Raw genomic sequence first — 21,894 nt, forward strand, 5'->3', positions numbered from 1 at the left:
CAGTAAAATATCATCGTGGCGGTCTATTCTATGGCCAAGTTCCATATTCTTAGCTGATTGGATGCTGAAATGATGCTGTCCGCCAATCATATTCTACCAGATCACGGCAAATGAACAGGAAGAAAAGATGGCGGCGAGAAACGGGAAGAGTGGCTTATTGGAAAAAGTAAGATTTGGGCATTTTATGTTTATTTATCTACGTGTGATTCACATTTGCGAGGCATTTAATTCACTTGAAAAAATACATTGGTCTTTTCAGAGTTATTTTTGTTTGCCATGCTTTATTGGTTTATTATGAAGCCTAACGGGCATCGTATCCTCATTCATAGTTGCTAACACTATCACTCTAAACGGAAAGTTAACGCTAGCGAGCTACCTACAGAAAGCTCATGATTGCATATCTTCGTTTCAGTTCTGATCTTAACACTTTAAAGGTTTTTGTCCCTAACCCCAATGCAAGACCATCATGCCCCTTACTATTCTGTTTTACTGTGCACGTGTAAATTCGGCCGTAGGCGATAGGCTATTTCATATTTTGTGTCGGTCTGACATCGGTATTGTTAGCAAGCTAACAGATAGCCTGTTCGTTTGATGCCAGCAACCCTTACCTGTTCGTTCGTGACTGTAGCATATGGTGTTCATTATTACACGGTGTGATCTTCAAATAACTATATCCTATATCCCATATCTAGTATGGTGATAGCAGGCTGCAGTGTTGAATTGTCATCATGCATGAGATTGTGGGTTAAGGTATCATAATTAGGAAAGTGTGAATTAGCCAGGACATTACTTCACGTTGTCGAAGAGAAAGCATCTGCAAGTTAGAGAGGAAGGATAACGTTTTAGGTATACTAACTACCGAGCTAATTATATTAAATTAGCGAACTTATTAAAAGGCAAGGCGTTTTCATTGTATACGGTACGGTACCATTTGACACGTTTACATATTTTGCTGATGAAATGAATCACTAAGTATGAGTTCCGTGATCTACTGCAGGATCTAGCTGGATAACCAGATCTACACTGTCACAGACATTATCGTAGTCGAAATATTAATTCAGAAGTTGATCAATATTGCGCTCCTCTGAAACTGTCCAAATTGGGTTTTTATTTAAATCACGTAGAACACGTCAAACATGCGTCTTCATAAGCCTGACGAGGTATATTAAGTGCAATGTCGTACTAAGGAGATATTATGCCACATGGTACTTTTATTCCCCATCCTGCTCTGTTAGAATGACGTGTAGGTTGCTCCTCATAGACACTGAAGTCATTAGAATATCCAGTCCACAGAACATGACAGTTGAACGTTTCAACAAAGTGCTCAGAGACCACCAGATGTCACTATACAGGGTATAGTGAATAAACGAAATGCAGAGTTGTTTTAGAGCGTTTCACCAACCCCATGAGCCTCACTTGCCTATGAGTAGTTTGCAGGTGAAGAGAGGACGCTTAGGCCAAATGGCTTCGAGTTCATTTCTGTGTTCCTTTTTTTGTTGTTTTTGCAGTGGAGGATTGATGAGAAACCTGTGAAGATTGACAAGTGGGACGGTGCAGCTGTGAAGAACTCTCTTGATGATGGAGCTAAGAAGGTGTGGTCTTTGTCTGTTGTTTTATCTCTCTGTTGTTTGTCTGTCCGAGTTGTCCCTTCTCCCTGGTACTAGGTGATTGTGGAATGGATCCGTGTCCGTCTCTGTGACAGCTGCTGTCACGTTTGCTCGTTTTGCCATGTGTCTGCTTGTGGACAACATGATGTGACTTCTCCCCCTCTCTTTTCTGCTCTGCTCTGCTCGCAGGTGCTCTTGGAGAAGTATGGCTACCTAGAGAACTTCAACCTTGTAGACGGCCGTCTCTTCGTTTGCACCATCTCCTGCCTTTTTGCTATTGTAGCTTTAATCTGGGACTACCTCCATCCGTTTCCCGAGTCCAAGCCAGTCCTGGCATGCTGTGTTATATCATATCCTTTTTTTTTCAAGTTTTTACAATACTAGGGCTGTTGCGCAAAGGGTTTGTTGAAATACATTTTAATCTGGTGTGCAGAAATTCTTACATTGAACTGGAAGTTGTCCTTGTATTGATGCTTTGCATTCCAATTATATCTGTATGGGACCTGTACATTGGCTTATTCAAAAGCACATGGATGTTTTATATATATATACTCCTCCGTGAATTCAAACTGGGGTTAGTTTTAGCATTTCTCTGTTAGTTTGACCTAGTATGAGTGTCTTCCTTAATGGACATTCACATATTTCATTATGATGGGAGTTCTGACCCTCTATACCTCTTACAAAGAGAAGAATATTTTCCTGGTCGCCCTTCAGAAGGACCCAGCCGGCATGGACCCAGATGACCTCTGGCAGATCTCCTCCAGTCTCAAAAGGTATTCAGGCCACCACCCACCTTCTCAGGCAAAACAAACTGCCACAGTTAGCGAGCTATGCAGTTTGACCGCAAAATCCTGGGCAATGCTAGTGTGTACTGTGCTGTGTACTCCCAAGATCTCATTTAAAGTAAATTAGGTATTTAGCAGACACTTTTATCCAAAGCGACTAACAGACAACCTGCAGGGATTGGAAATCGAACCCGGGTCAGCCGCTTGTAAATGAGGACGATACCCAGGATGATGCATTGATCTGTATTCAGTTGGTGACCCGGTTTGTTTGTGATGAATAAAATGGTCCTCTTTCCAGGTTTGACGACCAGTACACACTGAGAGTCTCCTTCACGGACGGAAAGACCAAACAGTATCGGGAGACGGAGTTCACCAAGTCTGTGGGGGCGTTCTTTGACGAGAACGGCACACTTGTGATGGACCAATTCGAGAAGGATGTCTCGAAGCTTCACGACAGCCTGGCATCAGACAAGAAGTCAAAATAATGGGGGAGAGTAGTGTTGTTGCCGGTGCCAGCCTGGCCCTAACCCAGCGTGCCACCATCGCTGTGGGTTGTACAGTGGTGACGGATCAGACCTGTTGTGTCTGTGTCTGGGGTTGGCAATCAGCTATTACTTTTGCATAAGTCTGCCTGTGTGCTTTTTTGTTTTTGTTTGTTTGTTTGTTTTTCACCACATGGTTCTACATTGGTCCAATATTTTCTCCATAGTCATAGACCACAGGTTACAAATTCAGTTTACATGAAATACGTTTTAGGTAACTTCCCAACAATACCCCCCTCATCCCTACTGCCTGGTGCCCTAGGTTACGGGCCCAAGAGGAGGGGCTTTATGTGTGTTGGTTTGGATGGAAGACGGCACACGTCACACGTTACAGTGGACATCATGCCTGCCTTGAGCGGACGTCCCATACATCACGTTTGTTCTGGGATGTTTCTTTTTCTTTTCTTTTTTTTTTTTTTTACTGTGAAGAAGCACTTCAGTTCTATTCCACACAGTGAAATCGCTTCTCCAATTTATTTTTTGTTTGTGTCTGTGTTTTTCATTTCACACAGAAGGACACAATGCCTTATAAAGAGAGTTGAATGAATGTCTGGAATCGTGTTGTCCTCTCACGCTTTGTAATCTTAACAGCGGACCTGCATTCTTTTGTCTTGAGAGCCTTACACAGTTTCTCCCATTACCCATCCTTCTGTTAAAATGGGGGAGAAGAAAAAAGAAAAAAAACAAACACACCAAAAAATCGCTTCTTTTCCTTTTATGGATTTTGCTACTATTGAGGCTCCAAAGGGCAAAAGCTAAAAACAATTAAAAAAAAAAAAAACATAAAAATAAGGGATTGTATCTTGTCCCACAACCCTTGTGTTTTCCCCATGCCTCTTATTGATACGTAGTGGGTTTCAGAGATCTTACTTTAAAGCAGGGATAATTGTTTGGTGTTTGTTTTTTAATAAGGGTATGAAGCGAACCAGTCAGTTGACCCCCACTCGTGGAGCCCAGCCCCAATGGGGGTCTCGGTATTGTTCTCGTTTTCAGTTACACCATGACACCACATCATTTAACTTATTCTGTAACGGTTAGTTAAAAACACCTGGATACAGTTTCTTTGTATTGTACAGTTCAGCTGCCACAGACCACAGACGTCTTTGCAAAGATTTCTGTTTGTAGATCTCAAGTTACCTTTAGCCACCTTTATTGTGCGTGCCAGTTTCTCCCCCAAAAAAAGTATTAAAATAAAGTGAAAAGGCATTTTTATATTTGCAGCCATCTCTTGTTATTTTTGTATTGCCTTTGAATGCTCTCTATCACACTCTATTGATATTGTCTGAGGTTATCCACTGGTATGCTTAATTGTGTGAGGTTAACCACACTAAACACTAATCACATTCTAGTTTCCCAGAAGGCTACTTGCCACATACAATGTTGTTTTTCTGTACCTTAGCCCTAACTTAACCCTATCAGTAGCAGCATTAGCAGTAGACAAAGACATAATGTAAGCTCGAAAGATACACGACCAGTGGGCTTGCCTATATTTAACTCTTCTACCAAAGTAATGTCAAGTCGCGTAAACCCTTGTGACACACCTCAAGAAAACGTTCCCATGTCAAGACAAACAAATTAAAAAGATGACCACCGGAGAGCCAATTCAAGTAAATCCCATTAAGGGCTCAGTAGGCCTCGACACTGATTAAAATCAGCTCAGCTTATGGCTCCAGCCTGGACCTTGCCACATTTACATGTCAACAGTGCGGGCAGTGGTTCTCACCCAAAGGATGTTAACATGTATGCCTGTTGGCATATGTAGGTTACTATGCAGGGGCTATATTGAAACTGGGACCAGTCCAACCCCCTGTTCTAACCCACCCCCACACAGCACCCCACCCCCTGCCCCCCCAGGCCGTCACGGGTTGGCTGTGTGTTGGCGTGCGGGGTGGCAGACATTGTTATGAAGACAGAGAACAAAACTCCTGTAAACAGGTCTGTGTGTGGTGGGGGTTGGGGGGGCGCTCCATTGTGACTAGGTCACGCTGTGCTGACCGCACAGCAGAGGTACAAAGATGGAGTGATAGCCCAGAAGACAATGCCGCTCGCGCCGCGCTGGGGGGCTCGCGGTTGTTGACTGGTGGCATCCCTGCCTTTAACCTTTCCCACACCAGGCCTAGTTTACTAACCTTACCGGCTGGCACAATGGCATCCGATAACTTTGAAATGTTAAAACACCCTTGTGAGGTCTAGAGCACTAATATTTTCATGAGAAGGAAAAATTTAATATTTCCCATATTGACTAAATGATATAATATTAGGCTAAAGTCTTGATAATAAAAATGATCTGTGATGCCAATGTGATAGAGTAACTCCATGGTCCACTCTTTGTCAAGTAAGGAAAGTGTATCATAAAAACAAATTCTAGGTGATGCTTAAATCATAAAACCTCTAACCAAAAAATGTAAACTATTAATATGTAATTACACCGAATACCACTGGTTTGAATGTAAAATCTTTTAAAATCTTTTTAAACTGATACTACTTATGAGCATGAACTGAATTAATTTAAGTCTTAAGTTAAGAGACAAGACCAGATGCTGCAACACCTATTGAAATCAATCCCACAATGCACCAGACTTCTTTTGACCAGAAGCAGACTTCCATCTGACTCAGTATGTTGACACTGCTGTGTAGAACTGGGTCAGTCAACTATGTTATTGTCCTGAACCTGTACAATGCAGGGCATAGCGTGACAGCAATTAACACAGAGCTTAAAAAGGCAATGCAGTCACAGTGATGTAACTTTGACTATCACTTTCACACTACTGTTGGTGTGCATGCATGTGTTAATTAATGTATGTTCGCACACATACACAAACAAGAAGGTTGATCCTCTATGTAGAAGAAAAGACCTCCAAACAAATATTTACTTATTGTCACACTTTTATTGATATTGTAGTTGCGATTACAAGTCGGGAAAACAAGTACAGTCTTACAGATGTTAAATACTGCTAGGGGTGAGAAATATTTTTTTAAATATTTCAGTAGATAGGCCCAAACAGGAGTCACAAAGCAAGTAAGGTAAGTATAAAGTCAGCTTTGTGTCAAAACTTTGACATCAGTATCAAGATGCAAACACAGCAAACTATTAAGATCATGTTGAGTATTGAGTGATGCGGCCCAATGCGGACTACCATTTTGTCAGCCTCTGTTAGAAACGCAAAGCACAGCATCTGGGGAGACGAAATACATCATCGGTGTCAGGAAGGTAAACAACACCGGAAACAAAAGAAATTTATTTTAAATATATTTTTTACTCGTAAAGTACTGCTGAGTAGAACTGAGGACACATTCCTACACAAATACCTCTGGAAGCTTCTCAGCAAACAGCAAACACTCAGAAGTGTAGGTTGAGGTGAGTGTGTGATGTACCTGTATCTGCGTGGACAGCCGTGGTAGCCCACCATGTACTCCTGGGCGTAGCAGTACTTCCTGCAGAGCCCTCTGTAGCCACAGGTCCAAACTTGAACTTCAGTGTCATTCGCTGAAGAGAAAAGAAGAGAAGAGAAGAGAAGAGGGGGGTAAATTGATTATGAATTATCATAAAAATCATATCAAGTTCTGTGAAAAAGACAAAAAATCAACCCACAAACCAGTGAACCAGGAAAACGAACATTCAGCCAATGTTGACAGATGGGATGTGTCTACTTCACTGAGTTCAGGTGGGCTCAATAACACTACACACAATCGCCTTGGGCCCACCACAACATTCTCTCTCTCTCTCTCTCTCTCTCTATATATATATGTGAGTGTGTGTGTGTGTGTGTATATGTGTGAGTGTGGCTAACAACTAGCGGTTGGATAACTGTATTGGCAGCACAAGTACCTTCTCCCACTGTCAGCAGCAGCAGAATGAAGATGGCAAGTCTCACAGCCCCCATGCTGTTCTCCCTGGTCCCCCTGACATCTCAACGTGCAGGGATGGTCGGCCGGCTGGCTCTGCCTGCATTTATATGCTATTTCAACCCCCAGGGGGGAGGGGTTGCCAGCCGGGACAGGGCCCAATCAACAAGAGTCACCTACAACACTCCCTCGCCTGTCTTCCAGGAGACGCTCACCCGTGATCTGAATATCTCCTGGCAATCCAGATCAAAGTCTGTGCGATTGTGTGTGTGTGTGTGCGCGCATGTGTGTGTGTGTGTGCCTGTGTGTGTGTATACATCTACTGCAAAGTGAACAGCAGTCCTGAGAGAAGGAAAAAGGATGAGTGTCAGAATGTAGGAGGAAGGGATGGGAGTATTTGTTGGACTGTATTATGGCAGTATGGTTAACCTGGCTGGAAGAGATGGAGCCAAAAAGAGGATGGTTTGTGAGAGTGAATGTGTGAATGTATCTGTGTGTGGTATTCACACAAAATATTGTCAGTAGAAATCTACAGTATTTTCAAGTCATATGTTTTCTTAAAATGGCAGAAACTACCTTAACATAAACTCACGCAAATTGGGAGTGCTTGAAAGGTTTGTGATATAGATACTCTCTTATAGTGGCATTAATCATATTTAAAAAGTTATAGGACTGTATCCTACTGTTTAATTTTGTTTTCTTCGAAAATCTTTTACATCATTCAAGAATTTTTATTTTTTTTGTGATGACTAGTGCCAGTGACAACATAATCTCTATTTCAGGCATATCAAGACATATCTCATCCGTGATTTTATAATAGTTGTCGTATTCCTTAACAACATCAGATTCTAACATATACAGGTTGTGCTCCAGCTGAGGAAGACCTGGGGCTCATCAGTAAAACACCCATCCAGTCTCGACTGCATTGGCACACACAGCAGCAGCAGCAGCAACAGAGAGGCACATGCAAAGCCTTGTGACTATAACACATGGAGCACTCCTGCAGCAGAGAGTGAGCGGAGAAATGCTCCCCAAAAACCGAGATCCAAAAAAGAAAGGGAAAAAAACCACAAGGGGGTGAGGGGAGGGGAGTGAGAATGTGCTATATTTAGACTTCTCTGTCTTTGAAATGCAAAAGGGGTTTAAGTGCTCACAGGGAAAGTCTCTATACCGCAACGCAAGTACAAGAGAGGTTTCTACGACCGCGTTTCTGAATTCAGAGCAATTAATGGAATGGATTTATGTGATTTGAAATGACAACGCACTTGTGTTCAACATCAGTTTTAATACAAATGTACCACGAACCTCCACTAGGTGGAGCATCTGCCTTTCACTGGTGTCATTATTCCACTCTCATTCCATGCACCTTTTTGGTGTGTGCTGAGGTGCCAAGTTTCTTGCAGGTGAAACATTCCACATTAATACTAATCTCCTTCCTTTCAGAGACGAAGGCCACGACATTATGACTGATATGTACATGTAAAGTTATATCTGCAAAATGCATTTTTATCTGGCTTGTGTACAGCCTTGTAATTTTGACAATTTCAGGTCATGCTGCCGTATGTCCCGTATGCGCCATTTAAGGGAAAATGCGGTGGTGCAGACATTGGAGCATGTTCCTATATTTTTTTCAGTGGCGCGCTGAGCCTTCATCAGTCCTCAGTCAGATGCACATGCTTTCTGCTCCCTCCCCTGCCCTGCTAAAGCGCCAGTCGGCGGCGGTACAATACGTGACGTCACTGTACAAAACACCAGCAGTAGGTTGGCCGCTTGTAAACAATAACAGAGACTTCGTTGGACTGAGCGGACTGCTAAGGAGCGAAGTATATGCGGGAATAGTTTATCAAAGGCACCGGATGCGTTGGTCTTGCTATATCTATTTGGTTTAGCTTACTGCACATTTCAAAGGAATGGCCTGTCTTATGGCAGCCTTCTCAGTGAACAATACTTCGGTGACTAATTCCATCATAATGGTAAGTGAATATTACTAATTATTGTGCGTGATTTTGAATGACTTTTTATCAAGTGAGTGTTTTTAGTTTAAACAAGTGCTGCAAAAGTGCCCCAACCTATACATCACGTATCCTGCTGATGCCAGATATAGCTGCTCCAAACCAAATGAACTGGAGTAACCTCACCTCGAAATACTGAATATTAAATCAGTCTGTGTGCATATTGTAAAACTAATGATACAAATGACCATAGAGCAAATTCAATTTGCGCCTTTAATAACCTGAAACAGAATTATGAAGGCTCGTGGTTTGAAAAATGCTGTAATATTTTCCAATGATTTTAAAATGAGGAAAGTTTAGTGTCACAGGTGTAATTCGTTTGTATCACCTCCGAACTAATGTGTTAACGTTTGATCACAAAATGAAAATGGCAAAAATTGTTATCAAAAAATGCATTTTATGTTTATGATTGTGCAGTTCTCTTTACGCGTGACTGTTCAATGAATAGACTATGGTACCCTTAGCCTACTTATAGCCCCAAAACATTGCAATACTGTAGATTATTTTGAGAAACTGAACACATGTTCCTGAGGAAAAATCTATGTGGTGTACTTATTTCCAGCCAGAGAAGTCATATTCTACAACTACAATACTGGACGTGGTATTATTTTACGCACGGTCTGCTGGGTTGAGCGATGTCCGATAGTAACCTCATCAGCCCTGGACTCTGTGGTTAGAGACGGATTAGTCTATCTTTTTATAAATGCAGATGCTGCATTCGAAAGAACGTTGCATTAAAGCCGGCGTTAAAGTTAACCATCTGCTTGGAAAAGTATTTTAAAGCTCATGAGACCATGTCGTCTTTGCATTCTATATTTAGTTTCCTTGACCCACTCAAAAATCATACTGATCTCGTGGAGGTCTAACATTTCCTGTACCATTGCCACTGAATAATCAACAATGTATTATTACATTTCACTCCTACTCCTAGAACACCAACGGGCCCCCTGATTTAATGCTGGACCCTAGGACTGTGTGTGTATCCATTGATGATGTGGTGTCAAACCATGTGGGAGGTCAGCAAACGCCGCTGTTACACGGACACCTCAAAAAAGTGGAGAACAACCTCACAGAAGCACAGAGGTTCTCCTACCTGCCACGCAGACCGGCGGTCAACATCGAGTTCAAAGACGTCTCCTACTCAGTTCCTGAGGGACCGTGGTGGAGAAAGAAAGGTATTGTCCACACATTTTCACTTGTCCTGCTAAATATGATCAATAAATACATCCCCCCCAACATGCCCAAGTGTACAGTGACCCCCTTTAGAAAATGCATGTGCTTTTGCATTCAAATTGTGTATAGATAGAGTTCCACGCTAAAAGTGTCCCAGTGGTAAAAAGTAGCTTCATTTAGCAGGCAACTTTAAAAGAGTTTTTTTTGTTTTCCTGTAAGGTAAGTCTCCCTTAGGGATGGACACACTGTGCATGTTCTATAGGCCCAAGAGCTGAACACAGATAAGCAGACAGTCTCTTCTCCCTCCCAGACACCAGATATGGGCGCACGAACGAGTGGCATGGCTGAGAAGAAAGGAGGCTCTTCTGAGCTCTTCTGAGCGTCTCCTTTGACATAATGTACCCTGTATTAAATAACACGGCACAAAACCATTAGAACAATCTTTTACATAGCTGCTTTATTTGCACTTAAAAAAAAGAAGGGTGTTGAATCTTTCAGTGACAATCTCATCTCATATTTAAAGTCACATTAGAACAAACTCTGACTCCCGCCAATATTTTGATTGCTGTCAATGTTTTGGCAAAGGTGTTACCATGTTTTATAGTTCTCCAATCTCACATGGATGTTGTTGGGGAGGCATTACGCAATAACATGCTTAGGTGTTACCATGTTTGATAGTTCTCCAATCTCACATGGATCTTGTTGGGGAGGCATTACGCAATAACATGCTTTCCTCACAGGATAACTGTACATACTGTGAAGGTGGATTTGCAGTTTTTCCCCCCACAAATAGCCAGTGGATTGGATTGCTTTTCCTGGAGTTTTTTTTCTCTCCCAGAACCACATCATGTAATGAAATTGACTGCGCAATCTAATGCTCAGATTTAATGCAGCAAAAATCAACTCTGTGATGACCGGATCTCATGGCTATATGAGAAAACAAGATGCTTGTTATAAATATGACTTGCTCTTCTAAATGAGCTCTGCATATCTAGACAGCAAGTCTTTTCCATATCACACAAAAAAACACACAGACCATACAAATGCTTTATTTGTCTTTACCTCTCATCCTAAAACTGAGTGAGCTTTGAGTGAATCATGACTCATCACAAGTGAACCATGACTCATCAGTTTCTCTGGACCAAGGCCTTGTCCACCCATTAATGCTATTTCTGAGCCATCGTCTCCCTCAAGTTGTTACATAAGCCAAGGAGCCTAAAAAACGTGATAGCTAACGCACCCTTTTCATGTGACAGTAGCTTTTGTGTACAGAATTCACCTTAAAGTGCATACGGGAAGCGAATTTTGGCGGTGGTGTTGTTTTTGATGCAAGAACACATCTGGTTGCTGCAGCACCTCTTCACTAGAGGGCTGTTCATTGTTGCTGCTTGTTGTGTTCATTAAGACAGCCATCTGGAGATTTCTCCAGCCACTGCTTCTCTTTCTCTTTCTCTTGGTTTTCTCTTTCCCTTTCTCTTTCTCTTTCTCTTTTCTTATCCTGTCCTTCTTTTGTTTTGGCGATTGGCAGCACGTCTCCTCTTCCACCCTCTGTCTGTCTGGTTAACCCTGTGCCAAGTCAGTGAAGCTCCTTAGGTTTTGGATGTCCTCAGTCCTTCAAATGAGATTTAGTCCTTGGCTGTGATGCCTAGGCAGATCCAATACCAAGACCAGTTAACTCCGTGGCTGATACTGCCCTGATATAGCCCTGATACGGCCTGATACGGCCCTTATATTGTCCTTATATGGCCCTGATACGGCCCTGGTATGGCCCTGATACGGCCCTAATATGGTCCTGATACGGCCCTGATATGGTCCTGATATGGTCCTGATATGGTCCTGATACGGCCCTAATATGGTCCTGATATGGGCCAGCTCTGGGCCAGCTCTGGGCCAGTTGCGGAACAGATGGAAGTTAGAGATTGGTTCAAGTAGAATGAGTAGAACGGACATAAGTGCCATTCTGCCATGTGCAGAACTTTCTCCTCAGCTGAGGACCTCAATGGTGTTTACTGTTATGGATACTAGTTAGTGTACAAACGCATTCTATGCAATTTATTTAACGGTTGTGGGGACGATTGAATATCAAGCTAAAAGCGTCATTGATGCTCCCATCGCTTAACTTACAGAAAGTATAGGGCTGGTGTTCTGTGAGGTGTTATAGATTATACCAGATAGATGGGGGGTGTGCTGTTTGTGCATTTTCTGTGGTCTTTGCCATGCCGTCTGCACATCTGGGGTCATGAGACAACCATGCATTTATGGTGTTCTTATTTGAATCTTGTACATTGTGAATCATTTGTTGAATGTATTGGTGGCCAGCTGGATTTGGAAGATTGTAGTGTCTCAAAGACATATAAAAATGCCATGTCATGTTGCCATGCCATGACTGTCTTAAGTACAAGTGGGTTCCATATTTTGAATAGGACCCATTACACCACCCGCAGCTAAACTCCCCTTTGGGACTGTGATTTACGTCTGAGGGCACGAGTCCATGCTGAAGTGTTAACAAGCACCGACTATCATGGCCATTAAAGATTCATGAGCAGAGGTTGTCATGCCTGACTGCCAGTGGCAGTGACTTATCCTTTTGACATCAGTCTCGGCCGCCAAGGTCTAGCGACCTTCAGCGCGGGGTAATGTGCTTGGCCTTCGCCTCACGTACGCTACGGAGGCCTTGGCGCTCTGGGCCTGAGCGTGACCATCATGACTCAGACACACATGTGGGGACGGGAAGAGAGCAGCCGACATGGCTGCACTGAACAGGGTGGTGGGCGGGCAGGACCGGTTCAATCCAGCCCTGCTCTGGTGTGGTGTGGCGTGGTGTGGCGTGGTGTTGTGTGGTGTGGTGTTGTGTGGTGTGGTGTGGTGTGGTGTGCTGTGGTGTGGTGTGTTGTGGTATGGTGTGCTCTGGCGTGGTGTGTTGTGGTATGGTGTGCTGTGGTGTGGTGTGGTGTGCTGTGGTGTGCTGTGGTGTGGTGTGGTGTGCTGTGGTGTTGTGTGGTGTGGTGTTGTGTGGTGTGGTGTGGTGTGCTGTGGTGTGGTGTGGTGTGGTGTGCTGTGGTGTGGTGTGGTGTGCTGAGGTGTGGTATGGTGTGCTGTGCTGTGGTGTGGTGTGCTGTGGTGTGGTGTGGTGTGCTGTGGTGTGCTGAGGTGTGGTATGGTGTGGTGTGGTGTGGTGTGCTGTGGTATGGTGTGCTGTGGTGTGCTGAGGTGTGGTATGGTGTGGTGTGGTGTGGTGTGCTGTGGTATGGTGTGCTGTGGTGTGGTGTGCTGTGGTACGGTGTGCTGTGGTGTGGTATGGTGTGGTGTGGTGTGGTGTGGTGTGGTGTGGTGTGGTGTGGGGCACGCTTGCTGGAGTTCAGAGCAAATGAAAGCGAAACACAACACACACCCTGGGGCGATTCACAGGCCCATGCAGCCAGGCCTCTATACATGGCATTGCTGTCCATCGACCACATGGCTTGCTCCCTCTGCACGGGCTATGCTCTTGTCTGCACCAGGCAGGATCTGGTCTGCAGGCCTTGTGTAATTGTTGCACTCTCAGACATTAAAATGCCCCGTATGGAAAGGATAACTTTGAGCTCCTGTAGTTCAACTTTAAAGTGTTCAAGAATGCAAAGGTCATGGATTCAATTCCCTATTTGATGCCCGAACTGACAAAACGTATACCTTACCTGTGTTGCTCGTCACTGTGGATAAAATAATCTCCCAAATCAATAAATGAGTAGCTGTGTGTGTTTCTTTTGGGCCCTCTCTTGCCACCACAGATGCTCCAGAGACAAACCTTGGCACCGGTCATTCCTGACTGCCTTGCAATCGAAACCTTGCTGCCCAACAAATCTTTGTAATCCATACTTAGAGAGGAGAGCGAGTGCTTCACACTGCGGCAGCAAGCAGGCAGGCAGGCAGGCAGGCAGGCAGTGTGCCGCTCAGACGGTTACTATCGGTCAACGAACTACAGTAACCTCAGAGGGTGAGGGCGGTGGAGGAGGAGGAGGGGAAGGGGGGTGGTTGGTTAAGAGGATGGAGCGATGAGCTGTGCACTTGTTAAGATAAGAGCTGAAGGAGAAGATGCCCTGCAGGAAAGAAAGCACGATGCTCATTGCCAGTCTTGTTTGTTTACAAGTCGTTTTTTTTGTCATGTTTTCGCTGTGATGTCGTTCTGTCAGTGCTGGCCATGTTTTCATTTTTTAGGCAAATGTATGGTCTAATCCTGAGGCATCTGTCTCACGCGAGTTACCGCAAAAGCAAAACATGAGATGTAGTTCAAACACACCGCGCAGGAACCCACACAGGGCTTCATCGCAAATGCAAAACATGAGATCTAGTTCACACCGCGCAGGAACCCACACAGGGCTTCATCGCAAAAGCAAAACATGAGATGTAGTTCACACAGCGCAGGAAACCACACATGGCTCTATTGTCATGCAAAGCCTTATTAGAACAAAAAGCTAAAAATTCTCTCTGCCCTGGATTTGGATTTTTATCACGGCTGCAGATTGGTATTTACTCTGTGGATGTGCTTGGCTGTTATTGAGTGACCCTGGCTCACCAGTGTTTCAGGGCTTGTTGACCTGACCTCCCTCCGCAGCTCATCTGCCGGTCGGCCCGAGTGGGATATCGCTCTCAAGCCATTAAACAGACATGTGGTCAGCACATTCATTATTCCAGATTAATGTCATCTCCTGTGGACCTAAAATAAGACCAGTTTAATTATTTTTTTTTTTTTTTTTTTCTCTCTGCCACCTCCGAGCTTACTGGTAAACAGGATATGATGGTGGTTAACATGGTACATTCCCCTGGTACAGGCAGGTAGCCAATGTCCTCCTTTTGAACTGGTACATATGTCTTGCATTTTGAGGGGCAGTGCCTTAAACTTTTCACTTTCACACTTTCACACAAGTGTTCAATGTCTGTTGTCCCTTAGAAAGTGAATACGGTACGTAACGGCCCGCCAAAAAATGTGTTGAAAATAAAATTGAAAATTGAGTGAAAGGCTGAGAATTAGCTAACCGTTTTGCAGATTTGGTGTCGGGTTTTGCTGTTTGAGTGACAGGTTGAATACTGTGGCATGTAAACAAGTTGTGCGTAAGCAGTAAGCCAATTTGCATCTCTCTTTGAATGCAGTGGACACAGATGTGTGTCTGCCCGGTTTGACTATGCATCAGTGTGTTTTGGCACATTTGTGTGTGACTGTTGATGCGAATGTATTTATAGAGCATTTCACAGGATAAATATTCCCAGGACTTACATCCATAATCTGATGCACTTGGTCATGTGTTGGAAAAAAAAAAGAAGCTTTTTTTCAGCCCACAAAGATAAAACCACATAAAAGTGGAAAGTTGGCACGGATTTGTCGTTTTCGGCTTCTGTTCAAAATGGACGGTTGACTCAGTAAGGCATGTCATCTGCTATGGCAGAGCAGACAGCCGCTCTCCCTTGGATTTCTCCCAACATTTTTGACCCAGCTGATGCTTGGCTTTTGAGGTGTGTACCCACTTAATGCAGTTCAAATCTGATAGCTGGATGCCGTCCACAGACGAGCTAACTTGTTAGCAGTAAGTGACTGAAGCAATGTGAACAAGAACGAGAGCGCCATGTCAGATCTGTAGTATATGGGCTCTATCTGTCTGCCTGAAAGGTGCAGTTCGCAATGCTAATTCAATATACCTTTTGTCAAATTTTGCTAATCGCTCCTCCCGGTCTTGTAGCTGTCCTTTCAGTGTCTGTGCTCAAAAAACTCCAGTGCTTAGACACAATCCTGGCTCTGTAAATATATAAGCAATCCTGGCTACGGGAAACATACATAGTGGCTTGAACAGAGCCATACAATATTCCACAACACGTTGCTTCAGGAGCATGTTAGGGATGTGTGTAATTTGATTGGCTGTTGAGCTCAAATATCAACAACCTTTTACCAGAACTGGAGACTGTACTTTAAATATGAGAGCTGATCTGATGGTTTGTTTGCCCCGGCGTGTCATTTCCTGTGACTTTAGCATAGAACAAGTCCATGCCCTGGATGCCCTGAACAGAGGCTCGTCCAGGTCTCACAGGCGAGCTGATGTGAGCGCTGCCGTCTGCAGAGGCTCGTCCAGGTCTCACAGGCGAGCTGATGTGAGCGCTGCCGTCTGCAGAGGCTCGTCCAGGTCTCACAGGCGAGCTGATGTGAGCGCTGCCGTCTGCAGCCTGAGGCCTGGCCTGCCGGGGAGGATAGTCATCCAGGAACGACGTAGAGCAAAGGGCTCACGCTTGTCAGCCAAACACCAACCCCCCCCCCTCTCCCACACACACACAAACACGTACACACACACACACACACACACACACACACATGTACACACATACACACACACACCCACATGCACTCACAAACACACACATACACACACACATGTGCACACATGTGAACACAGGTGCACTCACACACACACACACACACACACACACACACACACACACACACACACACACACAAACACAAACACACGCACACACACACAAACACACCTGAACACTCATGCAAACTCTTTCCCCTGTTTTGTTTGTTGCTGACAGCGCTAATTACTTCCCCCTGGTTGTTGTTGTTGTTGCTCATCGAGGACCTCAAACTGAGATGCAAGGTCGCAGGAGGTATCAGCGCGCCCCCCGCCCGTATTAGCTGTTGCCTCGAGATAAGACGTGCAGCCCTGGTGGGATGACACGCTGCGATTCGCTAGAAGAAATGCGACAGCAGTGCACTGCTGCAGGCCTGGTTAAAAAAGGAACAATGTCGGAAAAAAAGAGCAGAGGATTATATAACCGCTATGCTATTCTCGTGTGTAGAGTTACACTTCAAAAATGCAAAACAGTTTAGGGGGGGTAGGCTGCAAAGATTCAATTCAAATAGTTATAGTTCTGATGTTAAACTTGTCAAAATAATGTATGTTATTTTACTTTTTTTGTTGTATTCTTCTTGCCAATAGGAGGTCTGGCTGTCAGATCATGCCATGCCCTGGGTTGCCACCTTTCACAGTATTCCCCTAAAGTCAGCATTTTGTTAACGTCCATATATTTAATATATCCACTTTTTCAATTCATTTTTCCTGCATAAGCTGTCCATAGAGTTGGCAACCCCCACTCTCTTTCTCCTTGACTCTGTGTGTTCACTTTGACACAAGACAACAGGACAACAAAACATGATACAGACACTGGCTCTGAAACCAATGTGTCTCACATCTGAGAATGTGCAGAATATTACACTGGAGGTGAGAGGATGTGCCTGGCTGCTGCTTGAATCATACTGAATGTAATTCTCTATCCCTCTCATTCATCCATAAACTACTCTCTCACCAATGCTCCTTCACAATCATTAATATTTATTGTAAATTATTCAGTGCGGTGTGTGTGTGTGTGTGTGTGTATGCGTGTGTGCGTGCGTGCATGTGTGTGTGTCAGTGTGTGTGCATGCGTGTGCGTGTGCGTGCGTGTGTGTGTGTGTGTATGTGTAAGTGTGTGTGTGTGTGCGTGTGTGTGTGTGTGTGTGTGTGTGTGGGGGGGGGGGTTGATGGAGGAAGGGTGCTCAGAGACCAAAGTGAGGCAGAAAAGGTGCATGTGTTCCTGTGTTGTCATGGCAAGCAGACTCAGCTGCAGGTGGCTCACATCGATCATGTTCATTTCTAACAGCATCAGCAAAGTCCCCAACACCATTAGCATGAAGGCTCAGAGTCCCCAACACCATTAGCATGAAGGCTCAGAGTCAGCAGAATGGTACAGATGCAGACCCCTGTGTGGAACGACTGGTGAATATTTTATGATTTATTTTTCAGGAAATCTGCACATATAAGAGAAAGGCTCTTCTGAAGTCTTCCGCCATTATGAAACCCGCAAGCTTCTCTCTGGAGTCTTGCGTAATCCAATCAGAGTTTGCTCAGTGAGGGCTGGTGGTGTTGGATCCAAGGGGGTGTGTGTGTGTGTGTGGTGGGGGGGGGGGTTAGGAGGCATCCTGCCTGCTTCAGACTGGCATCTTGGCTCGTGGTTGTCTTTTCCTCAGTGTTTACAGGACAGGAGCCCTGTTCTCAGATGTGTGATCCCTGAGTTGTTGCCCGGCGCCAAGCAGCAACGCCACAGTGCTGCCTGCACACGGGCCAGGGAGAGCAAACGCTTCTGCTACCAGACACGTGCTGTTCCTCTTAAGCCCCTTCACTGCTCTCTCTCTCCTTCTCTCTCTCTCTCTTTTTCTCTCTCACTCCCTTACTCAGTCACTCATTCTCTCACTCACTCTCTCACTCACTCTCTCACTCACTCTCTCCCTTACTCACTCACTCACTCTCTCACTCTCTCACTCCCTTATTCACTCACTCACTCACTCACTCTCTCTCTCTCTCATTCACTCACCCCCCACTCACTGCCTCACTCTCTCACTCCCTTAGTCACTCACTCTCTCACTGCCTCTCTCTCTTTTCATCTCTGTGTTTTCCTTCTCACATAGTCTTTCCTTCCTTTTTCTCTCTCTTCTCTTGTGTCCATCTCAAGTCTCTCCATCTCTCTCACTCACTTCAATTCAATTACATTTTATATATATAGCGCAGAAACAAAAAAATTGTCTCAAGGCGCTTTACGGAGCCCAGGGCCTGAACCACCCCCTGGAGCAAGCACAATGGCAAGGAAAAACGTCCTGTTAACAGGAAGGAAGAAACCTTGTCGGCTCAAAATGTACATAATACATAAAAACATAACAAGGTTTATACATGATAGATACTAAACTTACGCATACTGTCTACTCGTCTCTCTCTCATTCCCTCTCCATCTTTCCCTCTTTTTCTCCAGCCATCTCGGTCTCTCCCCCTCTCTCACTCGCTCATCTCTCTCCATCGCTCCGTCTCTTTCTCTCTCTCTCTCTCTCTCCCTCTCTCACTCGCTCATCTCTCTCCATCGCTCCCATCATCTCTATCTGCTCATCTCTCTCTCTCTCTCTCTCTCCCCCTTCAGTGTATTAATGTAGTCAGCCATGCATAATGGAAAGATGTTTCAAATGCACTCTGCCCTTATTCTGGCCTCTACCGTTCAGCGTACAATATTGCATGCGTGAGCAGCGCCAGAGGCTTATGATCCTCCACTATGAACATGAGTATCCAACAAACACTTCCAAGACCTTTTCCACTGGAAAAAAAATGCCCTCCATTGTAAACATAAAGAGCAGTATGGCACATCAGCTCCAGCAAATGGCCCCTGTGTATGACAGCCTGTCAAAGAACTGCAAGCTGTCATTAACCCACAATCGAGCATTCTTCACTAAGCTTCTTAGCCAGTTCAAGTTTCAGGGTAGCGCAGTGTGCTCAACAGGAGGCCCATTGGGAGGCATGCTATTGCCCTCAAAGCCTGAGCCATACTGATGAGAACTAGCAGCAGAGGGGATACTGATTCACCTGTGTCCCTTATTCTCCTTGATTCAGCTAAGCCACAACAGCGAGAATGGTCAGCAGAGGATGACTGATGAACATTCAACCTTTAGGCCATCAGGGGTTGCTTGAGACGGCTCTTAGTCTTCCAGCGAGCCGTACCTTTGACGGGTCAATCCCAGTAACCCCCCCCCCCCCCCCCCCCCGTATTACGACGAGAGTCAAGGCCATGGTGGGCCTTCACCACCTTGTGCCCTAGTGGTTGCTCCTGCCACAGTATTTATGACGACATGACCTTTGTAAATGAGAGATGAGTCCTCAACACATAAATCCCCATCTCATTATACATAATGGCTGCCCTGTCCTTGTGTGTGCGATTTGTCATGTTATTGTGTGAGCCTGTACGGCTTGCTTGACTGAGGAGCCCGGCTGCTCTCTGCCTCTCTGCCTTTTGACCCATTTCACCTTTAACCTTGTTGCCGTGGATGAGGGGTTACTGTAGGGCATTGACCTCTGACAGGGAGGAAACTCCGTGCTGCCCCCGCAATGCTCTGCCTCTGTGCCGAGAGAGGACAGGGAAGGTTGGTGGTATTTGTGTATCTCTCTGAGAGATTATAACCCCAAATCCAATTACGCTGGCAGCCACTGCAACCAGCTGGATTAGCACTCAGATCCATCCATTAGATAAATAACAGGTTACCATCGGGCATCTTTCTCCAGCCTTCAGCTTTCCGTTTGTTTGTGTACGTGCGGCTCTGAGCTGTTCTTTAAAGGTGCAGTAGGCAACATTACATGAGATCATGAGATGGCAGAATGTAGAGAGCGGGATGTTCAAACCATGACAGAGAATGAGAGACAGTTCACCCACAAACATCTGAAAACGCATCAGAACATACAGTATGTCTGGTACTTGTACTCGTACTGCGCACGTTAGTTATGGGTTAATTAAAAATAAGGAGTGTACTGCTCCTTTCTTGTATTTCACTTCATTCTTCGGTGGGAGGGGGGCGCCAGGGATCTTGTTGTATCCCTGATGGTATTTCAAATGTCTTTTTGCACATGCGTGACTGCTTAGAGCGTTGTGTGTGTGCAGTGAATGCAGCTCAATCCAGATGCTGCAATCAGTGCCTCATATGCACAGGAGTGCATTGTATGTTAAACAAAGGAAAGCGATGAGGAAGAGGAAAAACCACAGACTATACAGACGATGTCGAAGCTTATCCAGAAACGCGAGAAGAGGTTTTAGATCCATAGGGTCAGTCAAAGGTGAGCGCCAGCTTATGGGGGTAATAAAACACTCCACCAAAAAAGGTGTATTCATGCAGAAAACCGAAAATAAACCACAGAAAACTAAAGAAAATAGACCCTTTCACGCACACACACAAAGAGGCCTTTATCTGGGGAGGCCAGGGAGGATGGGCCCACAGACTGGATCAAGCAGGTGCTTAATGGACCAGTGGTTTGGTGCCCAGGCCCTATTGTGACTGTGAGCACAATAGTTATTTAATGTTCTCTCTCCCTCTGTTTGCCCTCTCTCTCTCTCTCTTTCTCTCTCTCTCTCTCTCTCTCTCTATCTATCTTTCTTTCTTTTTTTCTTTCTCTCTCCCTCTTTCCCTTGTGTTCGGCTGGGCCTCAGGTTACAAGACACTCCTGAAAGGCATCTCTGGGAACTTCACCAGTGGGAACCTGGTGGCCATCATGGGCCCCTCAGGAGCCGGGAAGTCTACCCTGATGAATATCCTGGCGGGATACAGGTGTGTATGTGTGTTTTTTGTGTGGTTGTGTGTGTGTGTGTGTGAGGGAGTGTGTGTGTGTGTGTGTGTGTGTGTGTGTGTGTGTGTGTGTGTGTGTGTGTGTGTGTGTGTGTGTGTAAGGGAACGAGTGAGTGTGTGTGTGTGTGTGTGTGTGTGTGTGTGTGTGGTTGTGTGTGTGTGTGTGAGGGAGTGTGTGAGTGTGTGTGTGTGTGTGTGTGTGTGTGTGTGTGTGTATGTAAGGGAGTGAGTGAGTGTGTGAGCTAGAAAGTCTACCCTGATGAATATCTTGGCAGGATACAGGTGTGAGTGAGTGCAGGAGCTTGCCGTTTTCCCCAGTGACAAACACATGCATGCCTATGAAGCCGACCATCGAGATATAGTATGTGGCTCTGAAGTTTCCCATACAAATAGTTGGCTGTGAGATTGACATACGTGTATGTATTCAGGCTCTTCACCTTTTTAAGTTTCGGCATGTTGATTAATTATGCTAAATTAATTTAAATGAATCTGTTCCCTCATCAATTTAGACTCCATTTCCCAAATGACAAAGTGAAGCATACTACTTCACTGACCATACTTCACAGACCGACTTTCTCCATTTGACTTTAAAGCTGACTATATGAAGTGATGAGGAATGAGTCTGCAGTGTGTCTTTTATCTTTTATCTGTTGTTTGTTGCGCTCCCATACCTCCTGGCTCAGATCTCAGGGAGGGGGAGGTGTGTGCGTTCAGCCAGATTGGGTCGTTACCTAACAAGCAGGAAGCAGAATGAAATTATTACCTTTTAGTGGGAGT

At 44.8% G+C, this 21,894-nt stretch overlaps 3 protein-coding genes across 4 annotated transcripts in view; 2 read left to right on the top strand and 1 right to left on the bottom strand.

Moving 5' to 3' along the window:
• Positions 1 to 55: 55 nt before the first annotated feature.
• On the top strand, positions 56 to 4,154 carry spcs2 (signal peptidase complex subunit 2). The gene is made up of 5 exons (XM_012838428.3): positions 56 to 166; positions 1,509 to 1,592; positions 1,797 to 1,957; positions 2,246 to 2,380; positions 2,691 to 4,154. The coding sequence occupies exons 1-5, from the start codon at positions 128 to 130 to the stop codon at positions 2,875 to 2,877; spliced, it is 606 nt and encodes a 201-aa protein (XP_012693882.1). The 5' UTR covers positions 56 to 127; the 3' UTR covers positions 2,878 to 4,154.
• A 1,779-nt stretch (positions 4,155 to 5,933) lies between these two features.
• On the bottom strand, positions 5,934 to 8,078 carry defbl3 (defensin, beta-like 3). The gene is made up of 3 exons (XM_042708735.1): positions 6,764 to 8,078; positions 6,310 to 6,421; positions 5,934 to 6,110 (listed from the first exon to the last, which is right to left on the bottom strand). Exons 1-3 carry the CDS (start codon positions 6,816 to 6,818, stop codon positions 6,089 to 6,091), a joined length of 189 nt encoding a protein of 62 aa, XP_042564669.1. The 5' UTR covers positions 6,819 to 8,078; the 3' UTR covers positions 5,934 to 6,088.
• Positions 8,079 to 8,513: 435 nt separating this feature from the next.
• abcg1 (ATP-binding cassette, sub-family G (WHITE), member 1) overlaps positions 8,514 to 21,894 on the top strand; it is a 24,096-nt gene continuing 10,715 nt past the window's right edge. For both annotated transcript variants that reach the window (XR_004164320.2, XM_012838416.3), the window contains exons 1-3: positions 8,514 to 8,753; positions 9,724 to 9,967; positions 20,982 to 21,099. Coding sequence is in view for 1 of the 2 variants with exons in the window: in XM_012838416.3 (XP_012693870.2) it covers positions 8,691 to 8,753; positions 9,724 to 9,967; positions 20,982 to 21,099 (425 nt within the window). In the remaining variant the exon portion in view is untranslated. The remainder of the gene's footprint in view (positions 8,754 to 9,723; positions 9,968 to 20,981; positions 21,100 to 21,894) is intronic.

The sequence above is a fragment of the Clupea harengus genome, chromosome 9 (genome assembly GCF_900700415.2).
Source record: "Clupea harengus chromosome 9, Ch_v2.0.2, whole genome shotgun sequence".
Taxonomy (NCBI): domain Eukaryota; kingdom Metazoa; phylum Chordata; class Actinopteri; order Clupeiformes; family Clupeidae; genus Clupea; species Clupea harengus.

What these genes read in the sequence shown, in the direction of transcription:
- spcs2 (XM_012838428.3), top strand. Translation starts at nt 128, where the DNA reads ATGGCGGCGAGAAACGGGAAGAGTGGCTTATTGGAAAAA. An exon ending in AGAGTGGCTTATTGGAAAAA is followed by an intron (nt 167 to 1,508) that starts GTAAGATTTGGG and finishes TTGTTTTTGCAG; the next exon opens with TGGAGGATTGATGAGAAACC. An exon ending in ATCTCCTCCAGTCTCAAAAG is followed by an intron (nt 2,381 to 2,690) that starts GTATTCAGGCCA and finishes TCCTCTTTCCAG; the next exon opens with GTTTGACGACCAGTACACAC.
- defbl3 (XM_042708735.1), bottom strand. Translation starts at nt 6,818, where the DNA reads ATGGGGGCTGTGAGACTTGCCATCTTCATTCTGCTGCTGCTGACAGTG. An exon ending in GCTGCTGACAGTGGGAGAAG is followed by an intron (nt 6,422 to 6,763) that starts GTACTTGTGCTG and finishes TTTTCTCTTCAG; the next exon opens with CGAATGACACTGAAGTTCAA. An exon ending in GGCTGTCCACGCAGATACAG is followed by an intron (nt 6,111 to 6,309) that starts GTACATCACACA and finishes TCGTCTCCCCAG; the next exon opens with ATGCTGTGCTTTGCGTTTCT.